The sequence below is a fragment of the Rhipicephalus microplus genome, chromosome 3 (assembly GCF_043290135.1).
Source record: "Rhipicephalus microplus isolate Deutch F79 chromosome 3, USDA_Rmic, whole genome shotgun sequence".
In the NCBI taxonomy this organism is placed as follows: Eukaryota; Metazoa; Arthropoda; class Arachnida; order Ixodida; family Ixodidae; genus Rhipicephalus; species Rhipicephalus microplus.
This window is the reverse complement of record NC_134702.1, coordinates 92,326,784-92,350,808: the sequence shown is the minus strand read 5'-3', so window position 1 is coordinate 92,350,808 and position 24,025 is coordinate 92,326,784. Positions and strand designations below refer to the sequence as shown.

Here is a 24,025-nt window from a genome sequence, read left to right as displayed (position 1 = left end):
CGCAGTTTCGATTGATGATGCTACACGCTACGTCAAAAGTCTTCATCAAAAAATTAAAAATAATAAAAAACATTAATCAAATTGTTTAATATACATTTGTTGATGTTTATATAACTGTCCATCAAAGTGCTTTACTTCATGGGTTTCATGGGCAAACTCGACCAATTCGGCAAACGTCTACTAGCATCGACATCAATTTGACCAAAGATGGCGTAGCGCAATCGTTGCGTATCGTTGGAAGAGGTAAATCTGTAGATCTCCGTGAATAGTTCTCATGCCTTGTTGCCGCTCGATGTCAATCATGTGCGAAGTGTCGCCGAAGTCCAAAAGCTCGTTGGATGTCGAAGTGTCGAAGCCCTGCAAGACTCTGACAGTGGTGCGATCGGCCTCCGAACCAACGAAAACGCGTACTGTGAAAGTCTTGGATGAAGATGTGTACACTACTGTGAGTAATTGCGCTTGCTAAGTCATGTTCCGTAATGCTAGCGTTTCTCCTTCATTTCGTTATGCCTGCTGAACTGGTCATCTTCGGTGTGAAAGTGCCACATGTGCGTGGATAGCATGTCTTGTCCGTGTTTACGAAAGACGAAGAAAGTGCGTTTGATGTAATGAAATGAAAGGCAGATCATTAAATGTGTCGTAGTCTTCTTTTAATTTTCTTTTTTTTGGGGGGGGGGGATGTGATTATTTCTTGGCTCTAGCAGTCGTAACGGTAAATGAACCGTGAAATTTTTGAGCTGCGTGTCCGGCGGTACCACAGGTTTACGTAACGAATTCGACTCTTACCTCACAGGAGATCGGCAAGATCATCGAGCGAGACTTTTTTCCCGATGTGCCGAAGCTGAGAGCGCAGAATGAGTACCTCGACGCCCTCGAAGCTAACAACATCACAAAGCTAAGGGAGCTGCAGGAAAAGTACCAGCATCGCGGTAGCGCCCGAAGCGTGCTCCGTTCAAGTAAGTCACTATAGTCAGTTTGATTACATGCTGGCTTGCAATCGTAAAAGCTGATTTGTTACGCGCGCGGCTACAGCATTCTACCGTGCCAGCATTACCTGTTCTCCTATAATTCCCGGCCTTTCTTCTCTATTTATCTCTCTCTCTCACCTATAACTTCAATATCATAACCTAATATATGCCATTGTCAAGAATATCAATATAGAATTCTAAATATATACATTGAGTATAATTCTGTGTGCGTGTTAACAAGCGTCTTCGCGATTCCTTTGTTGTTTGTTCATTGCATATTTTTTCTTGCCTCAAACACGTGTCTTGTTTTGTTTTTCAGTTCAAACACCATCGACATTCGAGACTCCGTCTCTGGAACCCAGCGTCACACCGGCCCCTTCGGAGTCTGGCGGTGCCGCTGACAATAAGAGCACGTCAGGTATGAACAGCATCCACTGCACACAGTTTGTGAATGTCCCTAAATAGATACTGCTGCCTGATAAGTGCAGCTATTTAAGAGGTATTTCACCGTAAGGTGTTAATGAAAAAGGTAACGAAGAATGGCTCAATTAAATCAGACTGACAAGTATTCTTTCAAAACCTTATGATCATTGATTTTATATTAAGGTGTAGATTACAAAAATAAAAGGTCAATATTTTGTTTTTCTCTCTCTCTTTCAGATTTGTACCGCAAAGTTAATGCGATGCCTCAAATTTCTCTTGTTAACATTCTCGTATATAAGTTATGCCTTCGGCTTTTTTAGAATATAATGTACACAATTTTTATTTACGAATTAAATTCACTGGGCCCAAGCACACGACATCAAAATGTGTAGCATTGCAATGAGAAAGTGCAGAAACTTAGTGGCTACAACATCACCTGTACCTCATTTTTTTTTTTTGCAGCCTTGCGAAGCCTTCAGTTGAACTGAGATATACTTGTTTGCTATTTTGCAAGAACAGTTTACCAATTCTCTCATAAGTAATTTTTTTGGTTGCCCCCACCTAATGAAAGAAATCTTAAATGCAGGGAGAACATGTGTAGATGAATTTTTGATTAGCCGTTTCTTCCCTGCCATATTTGAAGTGTTTTCCGAAACGTAAACCTCTAATGTTTTGCTTGATCTCCTTTGTTATGTACTACCTTTCATGACAGGACTTGAGCCGGACAGTCAAGGGGTCTCGGCGCATAACAGCCAGCTTTCGCTGGATGCATTTCTGCACAAACACACCAGTGAGGACAATGCCTCTTTCGAAGTGATGGCCACCGAGGCCGAGCGGCGGCATCGTGAGAAGCATGCCTGGATGTATCACGACGAGAAGGCGGAGGGGGCACCACTGGATGCCATGCTAGAGGGACCGGCACCAAAGCTGGCACTGGAAGGTCCTTCATCCACTACCGAGCAAGAAGGCGCGAGCGATAGGAGCAAGGCTCCCATCACTTGGCGTTACACCAACAAAAACTCGCTCATGTACATACCACCAGGTCAGTTGTTGGTTGCATTTCTGCATATTATTCTTAAAGGTCCCATTACCAGGTGCCATTATGTACAGGTTGACTCCATATGACTTGCAACATCGGAGCACTTGGCCTTACGAGTTTAAAGGTTGCGCTTAACTTCCACTTGTTCTTATTTCAATAACTAAATATTATTTTCTTAATTGGCCTCATACCCAAGGGAAAGAAATGCATTTAGTACAGTCAACTCCCGTTATTACGAAATGCATGGAAACCACAATAAACTTCGAATTAAATGAACTTCTAATTAAGCAAAATGCACAAAAACTGCACTTTTGTTGCTTCGAACCTGACAGTCCTCTAAGAAAATAGTCTGTCATCTCTTGCCGAATCTGGCTGCGGCTAGCAAGTTTTCCAAGCACTACACATGTCGAAGTGCTTCTTCAGCAAAAACAAGACCCACAGCAACATTCCTATTTTGATTATATGTTGTCATCTACTAGCCGAACCATCTGCACAATTTATCTGTTTGTTAGTGGACCGTATGTATAGACGTCGCTGTCCATGGCAACAAATTTTTCAACACTGACGTCACTAAGAACGGTTCCAAAAGTACTGTTGTCGAGTTTACCTGTTTGCACTGTGGGGGTGCTGACAACCCCTGTAAAATTGTTTGCGCCGCGTGGCGCATGTGTCTCCCCCCCCAAGGCCGTATTTCGGTGGTGACCACTACCGGGCGATAGATGGCGTTGTGTTCGCTTTGAGTACTACTGTTGGTAGAGTGGTAGCGCCGGCGGTGACCCCTGTGGAAGGCAGGCCTTGGTGGCGGGCAAGAGTTGAGCGAGTCTCTTCTGCGCGTGGCGGCTGCCGCGAACCGTTTGTCTTCGTGGTGGGTCTGCCGTGGTCGGCACCGCGGGCCGCCTGCGGTGGGCCCACGTGGTGAGTGAAGCGTTGGCGACGCCGCCTGTTAGTGTGCTCTCATGTTGTGTGTTTGTCGTGTTATTGTGTAACAATGTCCTAGCGTATTACATAACTTGTTATGTATCATTCGGCAGACGATATTGTCATTGTAAATTCGTTAAATAAATGTATGTATGTTGTATTTAGTTTGTACCGACCACGTCTTCCGTGTCCGTTCACTCCAAAAGTGTGGCGTGGCGTGCGCGCTCGCCATTTCCAAACTCCGCAGCACTTGATGAAATTCGTTAGCGAGTTAGGCTTAACGCCGTTTTTTTCGTGCAATGTCTTGCTTAGCGGAGCTACTTTCAAGACTTTTGACTTTCGTTGCCAGGTCAAGCATTTGGTAGGGGTTGTGGGTTGCCATTATCAAACGTCGCCACCACAACACTCAAAATCAGCTGTGGGCACACATGCGGAATCAACCCACAGGGTGTTGGCGGGATGGTTGATTTATTCTATGTTTGAACAACGCAACTGGATGTGGACAGAGCAGAGCACGCAAACACACGAACAGCACTGTTCTATGTGAGCGTTCTTTTCCGCCAGCGTCTTGTCGCGCTGTTCTAACTTCAATCAGACTTCTAGCCAGAGCGTGGCTGAAGCAGTCTGCTCATCACAACGAAAGACCTAGTTAGCCGATGCGATCAATGCGATGCCCCGGCGTTGACTAAACAAGATGGCCGCTTCATGAACTGTGGCGATAATGACAACAGCGCGGTCTGACAGCTGTCCTGGCATGTGAAAAATTTCCCTTTTTATAAAAAATTATGGTGCCCTCGAAACTTTCTCTGATCGTGCTTTCGTTTGTGCCTCTGCCCGTCCTACATTCCGGACGGATGGACACACAGGCATCACAATGACTTCATGATGTCATGGGAAATCCTGGCAATATTTCGTGTCACAATGACATCATGAGCCGACCACCGTCACAAATTTGAAAAGCCCCTCCACGCAACGAACGGACAGGAGATGACAAAGAGGGAAAAAATGGACACCTGAAAAGAAAAAAAAAAAAAAAACCTAGCACAAGGATGTTTGACGTATTATCCCTCATCTTTTGTGCGGACAACATTGGAAATAAGACAATTCTAAATTCGTATCTCTCCACGAATGTAACCTTCGAATATTTTGCAGGGATCTTTGACATTTGTCACTGATAAATGATGAACAGAATGTTGAAATTAACCTACATCACTGCCCTACTACCCTAGGCTGGCCGAAAAATTCCGAAAATACCCTACAAATACGGTAATCACCCTACTGTTGACAACCGGGATTCGAATAATATAAAAAAGGTGGGCATATGTAATGACCTAATTAATCTGCACAATATTCTTTAAGAATTGAAATAATGCCTGTGCAAATGCTGTTTTTTCTGTTCAAAGGAAGTGAAAACAACTTTGAATAGTCGCAGGATTTGACCTTAGTTATAGTGCAAGTGATGACCTGTGAAATATGTCATTTTTTTTTAAATTTGCTATACTTACAGCATATAAGCTGGTATAAGAAGCTTTCAAACTTAAAAAATGATGAATCAATGTGAGGGTAGTGTAGTAATCATGGGACTTGCAAGTGCGGCGTTGCGACAGTGTGGATTTCTTTTTTGATAGGTGTTTTCACTGCTTAGCACCTCTTTGTTGCAATGAAACTATGTTTACAGGGCACTTGAGTAAGTGTTTTCACGGTTTAGCATGCCTTCACTGCAGTGAAACCAGCTTTACAGGGGGTTACTTGTAAATTGATAATTTGTTCATTTTGAATAATTCGAAATTTTCAGTAATTTAAATTTAAATCTAAGGAAATGCGAATACTTTAACATTCGTTCGAATATTCAAAGCATTCTAATATTCGCGCAAGTTTAGTAATCGGTAATGTGAAAACTGAATAAAAAATTCCACTTCGTGAAAATCGTACGACATTGATCCTGTAAGCATGCAAGTGTACGTGAGGGTAAACTGAGACAGCTTTGTCTAATTTCTAGCATCATCAAGATCATTTAAGCTTTATAATTATTAATTTTTATTTATTTTTTTATTCACTACCCCCTGCAGTCATGTGAACTGCATGACTACTGCTGCTACTTCGATGGGTTTGTTCCAATACTCTTCATAGACGGCTAAATAGTCAGTCAAGTCGACGGAGGCCATCTTACATCCCATTCCAATGTTCATGTAGCCGGCTAAACATAGAGCTTCGAGATGATGACATCGGAGCCAAAAATGATGCAGGGAACTTAGCTGTCCAAGCAAGATGGCGGCTCAGTGAAGTCCTCAGATAGGTAAAATTTTGCTGGTATGTTTATGTGCGCACAAGCAGATGGCTTTCCATGCACTTGTGAGCTTTGCAAGATTTCGGGGTGTAGTGCCACGTACAAAATTACAACAAAGAAGTTGACAAGAAAGAGGCGCACTTGCAACTGAGCTTTATTTTGCGTCGCTTGCACATATTAAGCCAAGGAACCACGTGTTACTGATAAACTGCCACATAGTAAAACAAGATAATACCAGATAAAGCCGCCTACTGCGCTAATCGTTGAGATAGTCTATTTCACAAGAAAACAGTTAAAGAGACGACTTACTGATGCATCTGCTCCCCAATTTGTCGATGACATGCGCATCAAATATTTCCCACCCTTGTTTCATTTCATATCATTTAAGTACTCGCGTCTTCTCAAGCTCAGGTGTGCAGTGAGCTGATGCCCTCTGCTTGCTGAAATAGAGAGCCAAGTTGCTTCCCTTGCCACTCTTTAACGTGCTCTTATGTATTGGAACACAGCCAATGCTGGTCGCACAGGGGTAATTAGCTTCGCTGCAAAAATGTCGCTGAAGGACAGGGTGTAGGCCGAAATAGAAGTGCAGGGAATGCTTATGATTGTCCTGTCCTAATGCAAAACAGGAGTGGCACTAACGGAGGACGAGAAGCGGGAGCGCGGCCCTGGCCGAACCATCATGCACTGCCACACACGCCTCGAGCGGTCACCCTTCGACGAGAGCGCTAACAAGGAAGCTCTTGCTCAGGCAGCCAATGCCCAGGCCAAGGCCCTCGAAGGGAAGCTGGGTGTGGACGGCCGGGAACTCCAGCCAGGTACAGGTTCGCCCACGGTTGGTGGCTACGGTTTTGTGGCCACACCATCGCCTGCACCAGGTGAGTGTCTGTATTGCAGAAGCAAAACAGTGACAGGTTTTGCTGATGCAGAGGGTAGCCTTCGGGGCCTTTGCCCAGGAGTGGCTTCGTGTTGCAAAGAGGTGGTTGTCAATTTACCTTCAGCCAACCTGCGGTATTCCACTGAACTCATTTGCAATGTGTTTCTGTATGCTTCGAGTTGTAGATAAATTCACCTTTGCACTGCCAAGTGCTAGCTTCCTGGTTAGTTCAACTGGTAGATTGACCTCCCTGAAAAGGCCTTGGTTCCCGGATTGATCCCCGGACCTGGACAAATTTTTGGTGTGCTTCAAAATACACTGAAAGATGTGTTTTGGAGCAATGTAAGTTAATTTTAGAGCAGATTTTTTTTTAGTCATACATCAGTGTTAACTATAATGTTTTCTTCTAAACACTAAAATATCCAGTGGTTTTTACTAAACATTCAGTACTAATGAAGCGGCTAGACTTACACACACCCACACACACTGAACATTCAATATTGAAAATGCACCTTTTGGTTCTACAAAACCCGTTTCAATATTGCATTATTTGTGCTCCCTGAACTGCTTGAACTGCTTGCTGTTCGCATTCAAGTGGGAGGTTCGGCTGAGGCCAATTTTACTATCAGAGAGTGCACTTGTAATGTACGGAAATCCTTTTATGATATAATTGCTGGACTGATCTGAATTAATTTCGTTGTGGTTGTGAGGTAATATTATATTCTGGAAAACGTTGGGAATGAAAATTTTGATGAAGTATGCCTGTTATTCTCATTAATTGCCATAAATTGGTGAGATCAAGCAAAGCAAGAAGCACAAACTTTATATACCTGCAACTGCACGCAATAAACATGTTCTACTGCCAACTATATCTGTTACAGCATCTCAGGTGGGCAAGTGTGATGTATAGTAAAATGCTGGTAGTATGCTAACAGCTCGCACCAATTTCGGTGCGATATGAATTTGCAGTATTCCATGGCCAACATACCATGGCCTGCAGAGGAGAGCTCGCACAGCCAGAGAGGAAGACGAAGCTCTTGCCCGGTCCTCTTTACGAGCGCTTTTCATTTTTAATTAAAGTGAGCTCTTCTATATCAAACTCCTGCTGTGTCTGCGTCGTGACACTGGTGGAGGTGCTGGGTACATGTCCAGGACGCCTTCCAACAGCCCAGGATCTAGTCCACAAAGACTTCCGCTCGTCGAAACACTCGTTCACCGCGCCAGCCGCCGCCTGTTAGGCCTGAGCCCAGAGTTCGGTCCTTGGACGGAAAACATGACCGCGCCGGGAAGCAGTTGCCCCACCATGACGAGCCCAAGCACGACACAGGTGACTGTTTTCACCCCTAAAACTCCTGTGATATGAGGACGCAGATGACTGGCTTGAGGAGTTCGAGCGCACAGCCAACGTTAACGGGTGGAACGCCGCACAGAAGTTGGGGTACGTGTATTTCCCTCTTCAAGACGGGGCTCGCACGTGGTTCACGAATCGCGTGTGATCAACGTGGGACGAGTTCCGGCGGAAGTTCCTGGACACCTCCGCAAACACCGAAAGGCGGGAGCAGGCACAACGACTCCTTGAATCACGGATACAAAAGCCCAACGAGTCTGTTGCTATGTTTGTTGAGGATATGGCTCGTCTCTTTCATCGAGCCGATCCCGATATGTCCGAGAACAGAAAGATCAGCCACCTCATGCGTGGTGTTAAAGAGCAGCTGTTTGCTGGTCTCGTACGGAACCCACCTTCAAGCGTTGACAAATTTTCGAAGGAGGCGACTGCCATAGAACGCGCACTACAGCTACGGTACCGCCAGTACGACCGTCCAAACAACAGCGGACAAATCAGCGCAACCGCCGTGACCACCGTGACACCTGACGAGCGTTCTTTGCGTGACCTGATACGCGAAATTGTACAAGAAGAGGTGAAGAAGCTCGCCGCCACACCGAATGACTGCGCGATTGCGTCGGTCACAGAAGTTGTTCGCCAAGAAATAAGGCAAGCGCTTTCACTTCCCGAGCCGAACACTGAAATAGTTAGGCCAACATATGCAGATATTCTCCGTCGACAGCCTAGATCTAACGTGCCGCAACCTCAACAGTACCACCAGCAACAGCCGCCGACAGTGCCTTGGTACTACAGGGAAACGTCGACGCCGATGCGACCCCCACTCCGCAGAACCGACATATGGCGTACCCCTGACTACAGGCCCCTGTGCTTTCATTGTGGGGAAGCAGGCCACATCGTGCGGTATTGTCCTCATCGCGTTGCCGGGTATCAAGGATTTCCGTCCACTACCCCTCGGCGCTATTTCGACGGAAGACGCAACGTTGAAACGAGCGCGACGATCCCGCGAGACGTTTCTCCTGGGTTCCGGTCACGCTCGCCCTCCCCAGGTCATTTTCCCCGATCTAATAGAGGTAGCAGCACGGACATGGCGAGAGGAAGGTCTCCCAGTCCACGCCGGGGAAACTAAAAGCAGCGACCTTAGGGGGGAAGGTTGCGAATTGCCGAAGATTTGAAAATCCCCCATTACCGCCGCATGAAGTGCCGCACATTTCGAATGAACCGACGAAAGACGAGATTGTCACCGCCGACATTACACTTTCAATTGACGGTCACGACGTGACCGCACTGGTCGACACTGGGGCGGACTTTTCAATAATGAGTGCGAATCTGGCTGACCAACTCAAGAAGGTAAAAATGGAATGGACGGGGCCGCAAATTAGAGGAGCCGGAGGCCAGCTGCTGACACCTACCGGAAAGTGCACCGCACGAATCAAGATCGGAGATTCATCATTTGTGGCAACCTTCGTTATTCTTTCTGAGTGTTGTAAACAGGCCATCTTGGGTATGGATTTCCTGCGGGAGTACGGTGCCATTATAAATATACCGGACGGTGTACTGACCTTCTCAGCGGACTATAGCGCAGTGCTGCAGCGCAAGCCCATGCGCGTGATTGACGACGTGACCATGCCACCGTTGTCATGCCGCCTCGTCTCTGTCACGTGTAACACGCAGCATAGTGGAGAAGGTGTCGCGGAACAAGTATCGACGCTTTTACTCTCTCGAGGAATCGCTATTGCCAGAAGTCTCGTCAGTGTAGTGTCTGGGGAAGCAGAGGTCCTGTTGACAAACTTCAGCAACGAGCGTCGACACATTGCAGAGGGTACCACAGTTGCATACTTCGAAGAAATTGTAGAATTCCGCGAGTGCTTCGCAGTACAACAGGCAGAGACGCCAGCCGCTTCAACACCACTGCCTGTCGACGTGAGCACAGATTTATCGCCAGCGCAGAGGCAGAGTCTTCTAGATATTCTCGGCCAGTTTGAAGATTGTTTTTCGTCGACCTCGAGGGTAAATCAAACGCCACTGACAAAGCACCGAATTATAATTGAAGAGACGGCAAGACCAATTCGACAAAACCCATACCGCGTGGCTCCGAAAGAATGCGAAGCAATCCAAGAACAAGTCCAGAAAATGCTCAATGATGACATCATTCAGCCGTCAAAAAGCCCTTGGGCATCACCGGTAGTGCTAGTTAAGAAGAAAGATGGCAGCTTACGCTTCTGTGTGGACTACCGCAAGCTGAACCGCGTAACAAAGAAAGACGTATATCCACTACCACGTATTGACGATTCACTTGACAGGCTGAGGCATGCACGCTTCTTCTCGTCGATGGACCTGAAAAGCGGTTATTGGCAAATCGAGGTCGATGAACGGGACAGAGAAAAGACTGCTTTTGTTACGCCTGACGGGCTTTATGAGTTTAAAGTCTTGCCCTTCGGATTGTGCTCAGCCCCAGCAACATTTCAGAGACTGATGGATACCGTCCTATCAGGCCTTAAGTGGCAGACGTGTCTGGTATACCTCGACGACGTCATTGTTTTCTCACCAACATTCGAGGAACATCTAAGACGGCTGCTATTAGTATTTCGAGCAATACGGTCCGCTGGCTTATCGCTGAAACCTGAGAAATGTCATTTCGGGTTCAAGGAACTCCGATTCTTAGGACATGTGGTGAGCCATGAAGGTGTTCGTCCGGACCCCGACAAGATCGACGCCGTCCGAAAATTTCCGGTGCCAACAGAAAAGAAGGCCGTAAGACGTTTTCTTGGCCTTTGCGCCTACTACCGCAGATTTATCGTCAATTTCTCGCACATAGCATCGCCCTTAACACGCATAACGAGAGACGATGTTCCATTTTTATGAGGCGAAGAGGAACAAGCAGCATTTGACGGTCTACGACAGTGCCTGCAGACACCCCCTGTGCTTGCTCACTTTGACGAGGACGCTCCAACCATTATCCACACTGATGCCAGCAACGTAGGTTTAGGCGCTGTACTCGTCCAGTGGCAAGACTCAGCCGAGAGAGTGATTGCATATGCAAGTAGGACGCTTCCCCGTGCAGAGTCCCATTATTCCACAACGGAAAAGGAATGTCTTGCTGTAGTATGGGCAGTTCTGAAGTTTCGCCCATACCTCTACGGCCGTCCCTTCCACGTAGTCAGGGACCACCACTCTCTTTGCTGGCTGACCAACTTGAAGGACCCATCCGGTTGGCTAGCGTGCTGGAGCTTACGCCTACAAGAATTCGATATGACGGTCGTCTATAAGTCGGGACGACAGCACTCTGATGCTGATTGCTTATCCAGGTCGCCTATAAAGCAAGATGATGTCTCAGAAGATGATGACATGGCATTTTTAGGAGTGGTCGACACGGTCACCATTTCGTCTAAGCAGAAAGAAGACAGTGAGTTGCTCCCTCTTATTAATTTTCTTAACGGCCAGTCTACAAGCGTTCCCAAGATATTTTCAAGGAGCCTGCCGTCATTCTGCTTGCGCAGTGGTGTCCTATACAAGAAGAACTTTGCCCCCAGCGGAAATGCCCGCTTACTTGTCGTCCCGACATCCATTAGCGATGAGATCCTGAGCGCTTGCCACGATGAGCCAACCTCCGGCCACCTCGGATACACGCGCACATTGGCCAGAATCCAACAAAAGTACTACTGGCCGAAGCTTCCAGGCACTGTAAAGCATTACGTCCGCACGTGCCTCGATTGTCAACGACGAAAATCGCCACCTTTAAAACCAGCCGGATTGTTGCAACCAGTTCAAGTGCCCACCATGCCTTTTGCACAAATCGGAATGGATCTCCTTGGACCATTTCCGACTTCGCATACTGGAAATAAGTGGGTAATTGTCGCTACGGACTATCTTACTCGCTACGCAGAAACAAAGGCTTTATCAAGTGGAACCGCAGTAGAAGCGGCACGACTTTTCATTGAAAATATCGTTCTGAGGCATGGTGCTCTTAGAATTATAATAACAGACAGAGGTACCGCTTTCACAGCCGTGCTCCTCAAGTCAGTGCTTGAGTTGAGTGGAACAGCGCATCGAAAAACTACCTCCTACCACCCACAAACCAACGGCTTAACAGAACGCCTCAACAAGACAATTGCTGATATGCTTAGTATGTACATCGACGTGGATCATAAAAATTGGGACGACGTTCTACCATACGTGACGTTTGCCTATAATACGGCGCAGCAGGAAACTACACGGAGCACGCCATTCAGTCTTCTTTATGGCCATGAAGTGACAACAATGCTTGATGCCATGCTGCTGCACGACTGCGAGGACACAGACACGGATGTTCAAGCCTTCACCCAACAAGCTGAAGAGGCACGGCAGCTAGCACGTGTGCGAATCGCCCGACAGCAGAGTTACGACGCACAACGTTATAACCTGCGACACCGATACGTCACTTATCAACCAGGCGAGAAAGTGTGGGTCTGGAGCCCTATTCGCCGATGCGGCCTTTGTGAAAAGTTACTGAAGAAGTACTTTGGTCCCTACAATGTTACATGGCGCCTAAGTGACGTGAATTATGAGGTCATCCCCGACAGTTCCTCGCGAGCTCGAAAATCTGAAATCGTACACGTTGTGCGGATGAAGCCATATTGCAGTGAACCAGTTGCGTAACACGTCAACTATAGACACACTGCGTATTCTGTAGCCGAGCATCGGGTCGATGCTCTTCCTGGAGGGAGGCAAATGCCGCATTCAACCTGCAGAGGAGAGCTCGCACAGCCAGAGAGGAAGACGAAGCTCTTGCCCGGTCCTCTTTACGAGCGCCTTTCATTTTTAATTAAAGTGAGCTCTTCTATATCAAACTCCTGCTGTGTCTGCGTCGTGACAATACTTTGTGAATGTGGAAAAAGTAGGCTGCTTCGATTACATTGCCTTGGTGCTGTGGTGCATGCATGTGCACGTGCTACATGGTCAGCACATTCCAAGGTTCAGCAGAGCATACTCCTAAGTCCTTAGCTTACCATTGTTGAGGTCCCGATTGTTAGCAGTATGCCACCCCTGCCATCCAGTTGTTGAGGGAAAGGCCTTGCTGACTGCCCTGGTTTCCTGGTGTCTGGGCAGGCAGTCGCAAACCTCGCCTTCTTTAAGAGCTGCTGTTGTAAAGAACCGGACTGAAGAGCTGATGAAGAAAGAGTATGAGATGTTTATAATTACATTTTTACAAAATGAGAGTGTGTAACAGGAATGCACTCCTAGGGCATTCGCCTTCTGCTTTTACTCCTTTCGCAATCTCTAGACGCCATGCCTATGGGGAAACAGGGTACGACGTAATTTGCTGTCACTACCCCCAACATGCACATAGCCTAAACGCATGTATTGTTTTGGCGACGCTGTCTCATCCGGTGAATCATACCTCCAGCAAGTGGGGTATGGTGAGTCTGCCGTGTCACCACTCTGGCCGACCACCCATACTGTCTAATGGTGGTCGCAGGCCAGGCAACTGCGATGGCATGTGCCTGGGCAGCTGGCGCCGATTTGAGTGTCGGCGGCCTATCAGCCAGAGTCGCACAGCGTGATCGTCCGAGGTCCGTCTTCTATGGAAACTCGGGGTCGCGGCCTTTCTTCCTGGTGCACAAAGGTGCCACGTGTCGCATTTCTGCGCCGGCACCGGGGACAGTAGGGCTGCGTTGAGTGACTGCAACCGCCCACCTCCCAGTACATGAGAAACAGCTGGGTATCTTCGCACTCCTCCTTATCACCACAAAGTCAGACGGCTGCCTTTCTTCTGTCTTGGCGCCCGCGGCAAAGGGTGGCTTGCCGATCGCAACACCTTTAGTTTAACTAACACTTGTGCCTGCCTGAACAATCTCTCACCAAATGCCCTTTTAAGTTATCTTGAAATCTACCAGCTCATTATTATAAACATGGGAGAGTAGCTAGGGTTGGGGATGGGATCTTTCAATAAACATGAAAATAGGTGAAGAAAACAACAGAGTAGTTGCTTGCCATGTGAGCTGAACTTACAACCTTTGCATTGCCTGTGTGATGTGCTACCAGTAGTGTTTTATGATTGTGGCTTCTCGAGTGGCAAGTTGTTTTGCCCTGTTTATCTAATTTAAAGAATAAAAAAACTTTCTGTATACCTTCCTTGCTTCCCTGGTTGTTGGTTTGCTATACAGTTAAACCCCTTTATGAGAGACATGCTCTGGGCAGCAATTCCTGTCTTTTATATGATATGTCTCTTATAAGCGGGGTACGTGCATGCATTTTCTTATCAACCTGTACTTTACTGTAGGCTTACTGGTGTCTCTTATACCCATCTGTCTCTTATATCAGAGTCTTTTATAAAGGGGTTTGACTGTAGCCGTAGTTTCTAACGATTGAGGTCTCACTATTGGTTCCACTTCTCAAACATATTATTGTGAGTCAGTGTTATGCTGTCTGTTCTTTTCTTAATTTCTGTATCATTGCACTGTTCCTGCTTAAGTCACGAAGAAACCATCACAAATGAACATTTTTCAAGCATTTTAATGTCTTCCTTGAGTGTTCCTTTACCGCCGTATGTAGTACTGTCATGTGGTGACATACACTCAAACCTCGATAGAACGAAACTGGGTATGATGACATATCGGTCATAATGAAGTAATTTAAAAATGGTGTTGCAATAGATATAGTGTTAGAAATAAACCATTATAACAAATTTGTGGATGTAAAGACCATATTTTCGTGTCAGATGCAGCTTTGTTATAATGAAGCTTTAGTGTATACCTGAAAGTCCTGGCGGTTAGGCCATACAAAGATAGCTTTGATTAGGCATAACTTCAGGCTCTTCTGGCATTTGGTTGCATGTGCAGGTGTTAATGAGACTCCACTGCTGACCTGGGGTGAGATTGAAGGCACACCGTTCCTACTGGACGGGAGTGACACGCCACTGCCACGCAATCCTGGAGGGCCCCAGTTCCGGATACCAGAGCCCCGTTCTAGGGAGAGGCTAGCCCATTCTCTGGCAGACTGCGCGGCTCGCCGAAGTGCAGCCCGAAAGAATGCGGCTCTCGATCGTGCGCGCTCCTCTCTGCTGAGGTAAGGCAATTCACTGCCATTGCTCTTATAGGACTTCATTTTCTGCACGAATATTGAAAATGGCAGGCATAGTATTCAGAAATCAGAAGACAGCAGTAAACTTCAACATACCAGAGACAGCTTATTGGTCAGAGAAGAAGCAAGCATAGCCAAAGAAATTGATGTGGCCCAGCCTTGTATATTGCACAGGACGGACAACCTATGATCAGTTAAGGGGGCAGACTGGTCTTAGACATTTTTTTGTTTATTTCTTCAGTGTTCTTGATCAAACTGCACAGGATTATGCAGTTTTTTCTGTTGAATTCGGATATTTAATTAGTTTTCCTATAACTCATCTTGTTCCTGAGATAACTTAAGTCCACCATCTATGGTTTTAGGCCGCCATAGAAAAAAAAGTGCTTAATTAAAAGTGATATTTAAGATATCCCAACATAGACTAATGACTATATATTGAAATAATGCAAGCGTTTTTTGTTTTTAGGCTTTTCTTGGTTATTTTACAGCAAAATCAACTATCCATTTTCAAAAGCAGTTGGAATCGTGTTACAATTTTGATGAGTAATTAAATAAAAATGCTTGTTCGCTAAATTTTGCTCCCATACTTGCACTCTACACACATACAGGTTTCCATTTCAAAAAAAATTATAGTTGTACCTGCCCTAGGTGCAGAGATATTGAGGCATCAAAATGCAACAATCGTAAATTTACTTTTTTGAGAAAAATGGAAAAAACTGTAAACACACAGCTTCTTCAGAAAGCAACAGTCATGGTGCGCATGTTTTGCGATTCTCATAAAGGTGCTCATAAATTAGTAGCAGAGCTTCTAACACAGGTTCCGGCAAATTATAAAGAGGCCTCGAAGTTGGTTCCCCATTTTTTCGCAGGTTCTGCATATTAACAGCACCAAGAATCTGGACAGTGTGGGAATTGAGGCTGGCCCGCTGTCTTTGCGCGGGCTTTCCCGCCTTTTCTGCCATTCACATGTCCCGACATGTCTGCCCTCCTTTGCTGTCTGCCGCGCTGGGAAGGGCGGAGTGACGTTTAACTCCCTCACCCGGTAGCGGATGTTGATTGTGGCGCCGCGCGCGGGGACCCCCGTGAGGCTTTCGCGCGCTGCGTCGTGAGCGGGGAGTACAGTCCGGGACTTCAAACGGTGAGCCACGCATTCTTTTCCTTCCGTCGAGTCCCGTCGCTCGGGGCTCGTCGGACTTCGCTGACGGCGCCTCGCGCCCGATGCGAACGCTCACCTTTTGTTGCCCCGCTGCGTACTCACGGCCGAAGGGCAGTACGGTGTCCTAGTGCGTGGCCTAGCTACGCCGACCCGTCTCCCTTCGAAGCCAACGCGAGCGCCTTTGCCCTCGCTCGAGCAACCGGGCCCCTTTGTCTCGGTGTCTCCGTGGATTACCTTTACCGCGGAGACGTGCTCGTGGCACCCCTGTGTAGTACTTTGTGCCCGTGGCGTGGATAAGCCTACTTGCTTTCCCGCCGCGCCTTTTTGCAACGGGCTGTACTGCGTTTGGTGTTGCCACAATAAAGTGTTGCGACTTGAGCAGTATCGTGTTTCCCGCCACGGCGACGGTTAACGCGTGCCCTGCGGCTCGCTAAGACCGGACCCACGCTGGTGGCCGTACTCCTTCGGGATACGTGTACACCACACTGGCGCCCAACGCGGTATCAAAAGCTCTAGCTTTTGATTGCTCTTAGCGAGTCAGCTCGCCTGCGCGATTCGGGCTCGTCGCAACATGGCTGCTTCGCGGGACTTTTGTCCGCTGTCCCTTTTAGCGGATGCCGCGTTGCACACGGAGGCCATTGCCTCTATTGACGGGAACCCTTCTGCACCCGTCCGTGTCGGCACCCCCTATTGCGGTGACGACACGAGGCGCCTAGCCGCTCCCTTTGGAGATGGCGCGTCGCTTCGGAATGGGCCTCTTGCCCTACCCGAACGTTATGTCTGCTTCGTGGCATGCCGCGTTGCACCAAGAGGCCACCGCCTCTATCGACGGGCGCGCTTCGGCGCTCGCCTGTGTCGTCACCCCTTTTTGTGGTGAATACACCGCTACGTGGTAGCTGACGCGCTATCTCGTGCCCCCTGTTGTCTGCCGAGAACCTGGATTTCGGTGCGACGGCCGCTCGCGGTGCCTTAGCACATGCAAGCGTCGGGGGCGAAACAGCAGCTTCGCCGCCATTCGGCGAGAAGGGGGAGTCCCCATGAGGACGACCTTGGCTGCTATCCAGGTAAGCGGCGCACTGCGTAGCGGCCGAGCGGGGGAACTTTCCGAAGGCCACCGTGCCGAGAGCGAACCCGTGACGCCGTGCACGCGGCGGTTGCTGCGGTCCTGAGTGGGCGCGATACCAGACTCCTTCATTTTGGGAGAATGGGAATCGCTTTCGGCAGCGAAGAGCTACTGAAGGCTCAGCAAAGTGATCCGTTTCGAGTCTCGGAGGGACGGAGCGCCGTATACGCTGCTTGCTTTGCGGCGGGCGCCGTTAAACCGTCTTGAGAGGCGCGCCGTTACGCTGCTTGTTCTGCGGCGGGCGCGATTAGGGGGCTGATACAGCGTGTGTCGCTGAGTCCCCGGCGGATTCATTTTGCTGGACCATGACGGGCTCCTGCTGAAATATATAGCCACTGACGACGAGTCGATAGACCCGTTTAAGGTGGTTATGCCCAAAAGTCTGAGAGCCGCACTGTTGCGATCCTCTCACGGCGAACCCATGGCCGGTCACCTGAGTGGCTCGAAAGTTTTTGCAAACTGAGCAATGTTGTGACCTGGCCCGGCACGAAGCGTGGCTTTTATCGCTATTCCGTGCCTGCCACGTCTGACAAACGGTTGAGCCAAGGGTTGGAAAGCCGCCCGGTCTTATGAACCGATTGTCAGTGAGCGTCCGTGGCGCGTACTAGCTGAAAGATCCCCTTTGGGAAAACTCAGCCGTGCCCACATCGCAGACCTGAAGCCCTTTGTCATGGTATGACGAGCTTGCGCTAGTGCCCTGCCGCACTTCGCGCAAGCAACGGGCACACCCGGAGCGGCGGACCGCATTCGGACCCCACGCCGGTATAATCTGAGGAAGCGGTCACCTTTGTGATTTCGCGCCGGACGGCGGACTTCTCCGCAACCGAAGGCCCTCAGTTTACTGTTTAGCCTCAGTATAGGTTAGCTTCTTTACGGCCTTTTCTCGTAAAGAAGTTGACCCCGCTCTGTCTGCTGCCAGTGTTTTTTTTTTTTTTGAAGTGTTCGTGTGTATTTTATGTTTATTTTTGTCTAATATTAAGTGTTATTTGTGTTTTATGTTTTTCGCCAGATGTTGAGTGTCGTTTTGCTCTGTTTTCACTTTTTTTCCGTGTTCGTTTCGTCTACCGCGAAGGGAGCTGTGTGTGACCTTGTGTCGGTGCTTGCCGGGGGAGAGAGACGAAGGACGCTTTGCGCCTACGCTCGCGCAGCTGTCGGCGGTGTGTGTGCGTGCTTCCGTGCGTGTGTAAGTGCGTGACGCTTCAGTGCGAGCCCGCGAAGAGTGCGTCATGGCTTCCCCCCATCGATGCGGATGCTGGAGGTGCTGGGGGGTCATTGACCCACTGACGTCAGACCATCTGGCTGTGCTCTGCTCTCGGCCGTTGTCGAAGAAGCCCCGCTGCCTTTACCACCATGGCTCCTCCGCGAGGCCAGCTGAAAGCAGCTATATGCTGCCGGCCAACGCCATTCGCAGCCAATTTGGGTCGGCCTCCCTGAGCACTGGAGAGGCCCGGCTTCGTGCAACGTTCCAGCTTCATCATCGAGCCAGAAATGCGGGGCCTCCGAAGCACAGCCGAGGCAGCGTTCGTCGGACTCGCTGCTTAACAAGACCAGCAACGAGCCATCAGTGAGCCCCCCCCCCCCCCCTTCCGGTACCTCTGACCTCGCACTCGGGCATCGCACAGAGCGGACACTGTCACGCCTTTCCGCCCCTCAGCGCAGTGGACGCTATCCCCCTTTAGCACCACGAACACTAGTGCCACGTTTATGTGCTCCCTTCCGCAGTTATCTTTATAGTGTCATGTGTTTACTTCGTTATTTATGGTTTGTTTCTCATTTGTGATCTTTTTTTAGCAGCAGTAACAGGGCTGGACTGAGGTTAGCTGTCGCTTATAGCAGTGTCATTTTAACTGCATGGGTGACGTCCGGCTGCCTTTTGCAGACCGGTAAAGGGCAAGTTTAGGAGAGGGGGATGTGGGAATTGAGGCTGGCCCGCTGTCTTTGCGCGGGCTTTCCCGCCTTTTCTGCCATTCACATGTCCCGACATGTCTGCCCTCCTTTGCTGTTTGCCGCGCTGGGAAGGGCGGAGTGACGTTTAACTCCCTCACCCGGTAGCGGATGTTGATTGTGGCGCCGCGCGCGGGGACCCCCGTGAGGCTTTCGCGCGCTGCGTCGTGAGCGGGGAGTACAGTCCGGGACTTCAAACGGTGAGCCACGCATTCTTTTCCTTCCGTCGAGTCCCGTCGCTCGGGGCTCGTCGGACTTCGCTGACGGCGCCTCGCGCCCGATGCGAACGCTCACCTTTTGTTGCCCCGCTGCGTACTCACGGCCGAAGGGCAGTACGGTGTCCTAGTGCGTGGCCTAGCTACGCCGACCCGTCTCCCTTCGAAGCCAACGCGAGCGCCTTTGCCCTCGCTCGAGCAACCGGGCCCCTTTGTCTCGGTGTCTCCGTGGATTACCTTTACCGCGGAGACGTGCTCGTGGCACCCCTGTGTAGTACTTTGTGCCCGTGGCGTGGATAAGCCTACTTGCTTTCCCGCCGCGCCTTTTTGCAACGGGCTGTACTGCGTTTGGTGTTGCCACAATAAAGTGTTGCGACTTGAGCAGTATCGTGTTTCCCGCCACGGCGACGGTTGACGCGTGCCCTGCGGCTCGCTAAGACCGGACCCACGCTGGTGGCCGTACTCCTTCGGGATACGTGTACACCACAGTGTGGTGTACACGTATCCCGAAGGAGTACGGCCACCAGCGTGGGTCCGGTCTTAGCGAGCCGCAGGGCACGCGTCAACCGTCGCCGTGGCGGGAAACACGATACTGCTCAAAGTCGCAACACGTTATTGTGGCAACACCAAACGCAGTACAGCCCGTTGCAAAAAGGCGCGGCGGGAAAGCAAGTAGGCTTATCCACGCCACGGGCACAAAGTACTACACAGGGTGCCACGAGCACGTCTCCGCGGTAAAGGTAATCCACGGAGACACCGGGACAAAGGGGGCCCGGTTGCTCGAGCGAGGGCAAAGGCGCTCGCGTTGGCTTCGAAGGGAGACGGGTCGGCGTAGCTAGGCCACGCACTAGGACACCGTACTGCCCTTCGGCTGTGAGTACGCAGCGGGGCAACAAAAGGTGAGCGTTCGCATCGGGCGCGAGGCGCCGTCAGCGAAGTCCGACGAGCCCCGAGCGACGGGACTCGACGGACGGAAAAGAATGCGTGGCTCACCGTTTGAAGTCCCGGACTGTACTGCCCGCTCACGACGCAGCGCGCGAAAGCCTCACGGGGGTCCCCGCGCGCGGCGCCACAATCAACATCCGCTACCGGGTGAGGGAGTTAAACGTCACTCCGCCCTTCCCAGCGCGGCAGACAGCAAAGGAGGGCAGACATGTCGGGACATGTGAATGGCAGAAAAGGCGGGAAAGCCCGCGCAAAGACAGCGGGCCAGCCTCAATTCCCACAACAGTTAGAATGACATTACAAAAAAAAAATTACCACTTCTTGGTGTGTGAAAATTTGCAGAGTGATCGCAAAATACTTGCAAAAACCAAATATTTCAATTTTTTAAAAAATCACTTTTTTGTCACTTTTTGGTCCCAAAGACCAGTCTGCCCCCTTAGTAGCGACGGAAGAAGTACCAAGACACGGTAATTGCAGCCAAGTATGACAGTGAGTTAGATGGAGTACTTAGATGTGTTTTCTTCTATTGGCTCATTAAAAAATAAAGCTAGATGATCAAAATTAATTTGACTTCAGCGACATTACTGCACAAGTCGATATCATATACTGTCTAGTGATTTTGGCCCATGATATCTTAGATATTTTCTTATTTAGGATTATTTTTCTGCACTGCAGCCCAAGGCTGAGCCCTTCCCCCAAGTCGCCTTTGGCATGCCTTGGCACAATGTCGCCCGCCGCACGTCACTTGGCATCAGCCAAGCTGGGCATCTCCAAGGGCATAGACAGGGCACTGAGGGCCAGCTACACACCAAAGACCGCCACTCCCAGCACACCAGCTGCATGCGGGGCCACCCCATCACCCCTTGTGCCTTCGCCCGCCTCCCGAAAGGACGCGTGTAGACGAGAGCCCTACCTCACTGGCAGCGACAGCTCTTCGCTTACAGACAACCTCTTGAAGCTTCCCGTCAAGCGCAAAGCAGCTGCGGACTTTTTTTGAGGTGGCACAAGAAGCTGGACTTGTTGTGCCTTGCTGACGTGTCTGTAGCGGCTTCAGTATCAATGGGGACACGAGCCAACAGCCTCCTGATGCTGTGTCAAAGACAAATCAGCACATTAATGATTACATGCCAATTAAGTGCTGTGTCATTCTGTCACACCAGTCTGTGTGCAGTGATTTTGCCGTAAAAGTGAAGAACAGACTTTCATTGTAGGGTGTGCTGCCGTGACTACAGCCAGCTTTCGTTCATTGTATATATACCATGACATTTTCACTGTCAACTACTACACACCTGCCAGAGGTTTTACTACTACATTGCGGTGCGTAAAAATGAACTTGAGACACTGTCAATGGTTTTTGTCATGATAGGCATATTCAAGCAACATGGTTACTTTGTCATGTGCCACTTGAAGATTACACCAAATCCTTGCAGTGTTCTCAACAGCATTTTTCCTTTACACAAATACACTCAAACCTCATTATAACAAATTTGCATCTACCATGAAAATACTTTGTCATATCTGTAAATTCGTTATAAACGATTATTTGTAACACTGTACTTATGGCAAAGCTAGTGGTCACTTACTTTGTTATAACCAATAATTCATTATTTTTGAATTCGTTATATCGAGGTTTGAGTGTATGTGATGGGATATTAATGTCCTTTGCCTTGGTTTATAAAATGCTGAGTCGATAAATGCCTTTGTGCCTTTCCACAAACATTGTTTAGCTCGAGAGCTACAGATTGCTCTAGTTGCACTTAATACTTGCCATTTTTAGTTTTGCACACTGTTACGTGTATTACAAAATGTGCATCTTGTGACTAAGGCATTATTTGTACTAAAAGATAGTCTCTTGGTGTTCATATAGTAGTTCATTGGGCTAGACAATTTTCAGTTAATTTATCATTTAGATGCATCTAGAGGGCTGGGCATTGTAATTTCTTTATATGGTACAGCAAAACTGAGGCTGCACCATTTCTAAGCTTTAACACATCTCAAACAGAACAGAAACTTGAAATGCCCAGATTATCAGGTCAATTCACTGACCTTCCCATATGCCATTGCCTCTGAGATAATTGATCCAAGTGTAGGAGCTCATGATGTATCACAGAGAGATGTTAACTGGAAAACTGTCATCAGAACAGTCTCGAAGGACAGCATCACTTTTCTTTTTCTCTGTAGAAAAATTAACTAAATGTGGGCCGTAACTATTCTCATTTCTTTTTGAGTGCAGCACATGCCTTGTTTAGGTGACAAAGCATTGACCACAGTTGACTGTTGCCTGAATGATGTTTGTCAGTGTAAGCTGGTTTTTGTGTGGTGTAATGGTACCCCACATCTCTCGTCATCCTATGCACTGTGTACTCTCAGCTAGATTTTTATGTATCGTTTGTTATTTCAGAGCAATCATCGAATGCTGCCTAATCATCATCTTTAATGTACCCCTAAAAGGGCCCGTAAACCACCTTCAATATTTTTCAAGCATTTCAAGTAAACATGCGCATCGTGTGCAGAATGCTGTCGCGATCAACGAATCTACACATGGCAGCGCTACGAGCCGCCGGCGCGCCGCGAATTCCAAGAAACAATCCCTCCTCCTTTCCGGGCCTTTCGCCGTTCCACATCTGACGGACCGAGTCAAATATGCCAAATATGCTGTGGTTTGTCGAGCAAGAGCCTATGACTTACGATCAGTCTGCAAGCAGTTGCTCGCACTGCTTGTTGCAGGTATTCCCCGCGTGCATGCAACACGTGTGGGGCACGACGTGTCCTCATATGGGCTTTCATCAAGTACACCTGACAAAGAAAAAGTGTGGTGCTCACGCAAACAGGGTTTGTCTAATCAGTCCTTTTTTTCTATTTTTTTTTTAAAGGAAAAGTGATACAGCTCTTTTCTAGACAGCCCTTGGCATTCAAAGAAAACATGTTGCTGTTGTGTGCAGTTCGGCTGTGTTTATCTGAAAAAAAAAAAAGAAAGCCCTTTCAAGCCTTTGTGTTCTCACAATCTTAATACTGTTCACAGAATGCCTGTATCTCTGCAGTACCTATGAAGAATATTAACAGGGGAGTGCCCTAGGTTTAATGTACTTGCTATTTGAAAGAGAAAGGTTATGTGATTTTATTGGTAAGACAAAATGACTAAATATGTGTATGCCATTTTTTGCCATAGCGTAGTGTGTGGTTGTGCACTATACCTGTTGGATGTATCATCTTAGCAAGGTTCTTCTGTCTATATAGATGTTCAGCTGTCATGATATGTGTGAGAAAATTTGCGATGCCGACATCTCTCTGAGAAATTTTAACTCTCACTTGACTTCATTTTTTCTAGGGTGTCTGAGTGCAATTGGCTTTTGCTTTTGAAATGTACATTTGTTCAGCAACCCATTTCTCTAAAATCTCGTGTGTGGAGGTTCATGTGTACACAGAAGTTGTGATATCTTCAATGTAAATATATAGCTGTAGCAAGTGCTATGAACACTTCTATATTTACAGTTATTAAAGCACCATGTTGCTCACCATAATGACTGAATTGCATTGAAACGTCATCTACTACCTCCGTGTAACATGTACGGTTAAAGCCTCCCATAGGAAATGAATACATCACAAGGTAAACTTATCTTTTTTTGCTGATGTGTGCGCAAATAACGAAATTCTGATGAATATCATAATTATTTTTTAACCGGATGAGAATCGACTGAACTCGTATTTCGTCTTAACACTGTGCAATAA

The 24,025-nt window shown here is 48.2% G+C and overlaps 1 protein-coding gene across 2 annotated transcripts; it reads left to right on the top strand.

Moving 5' to 3' along the window:
- The first annotated feature begins 201 nt into the window (after positions 1-201).
- Positions 202-23,817, top strand: LOC119172348 (splicing factor ESS-2 homolog). Of its 2 annotated transcripts, none has more exons than XM_037423411.2 (7): positions 202-445; positions 794-956; positions 1,288-1,386; positions 2,104-2,433; positions 6,262-6,510; positions 14,673-14,898; positions 20,972-23,817. In XM_037423411.2, the coding sequence occupies exons 1-7, from the start codon at positions 275-277 to the stop codon at positions 21,291-21,293; spliced, it is 1,560 nt and encodes a 519-aa protein (XP_037279308.2). In that variant the 5' UTR covers positions 202-274; the 3' UTR covers positions 21,294-23,817. The 2 variants fall into 2 exon arrangements, with proteins under 2 accessions (XP_037279308.2, XP_075746096.1); XM_075889981.1 differs by lacking the exon at positions 20,972-23,817 and adding an exon at positions 15,783-19,838.
- The last annotated feature ends 208 nt before the right edge of the window (positions 23,818-24,025 follow it).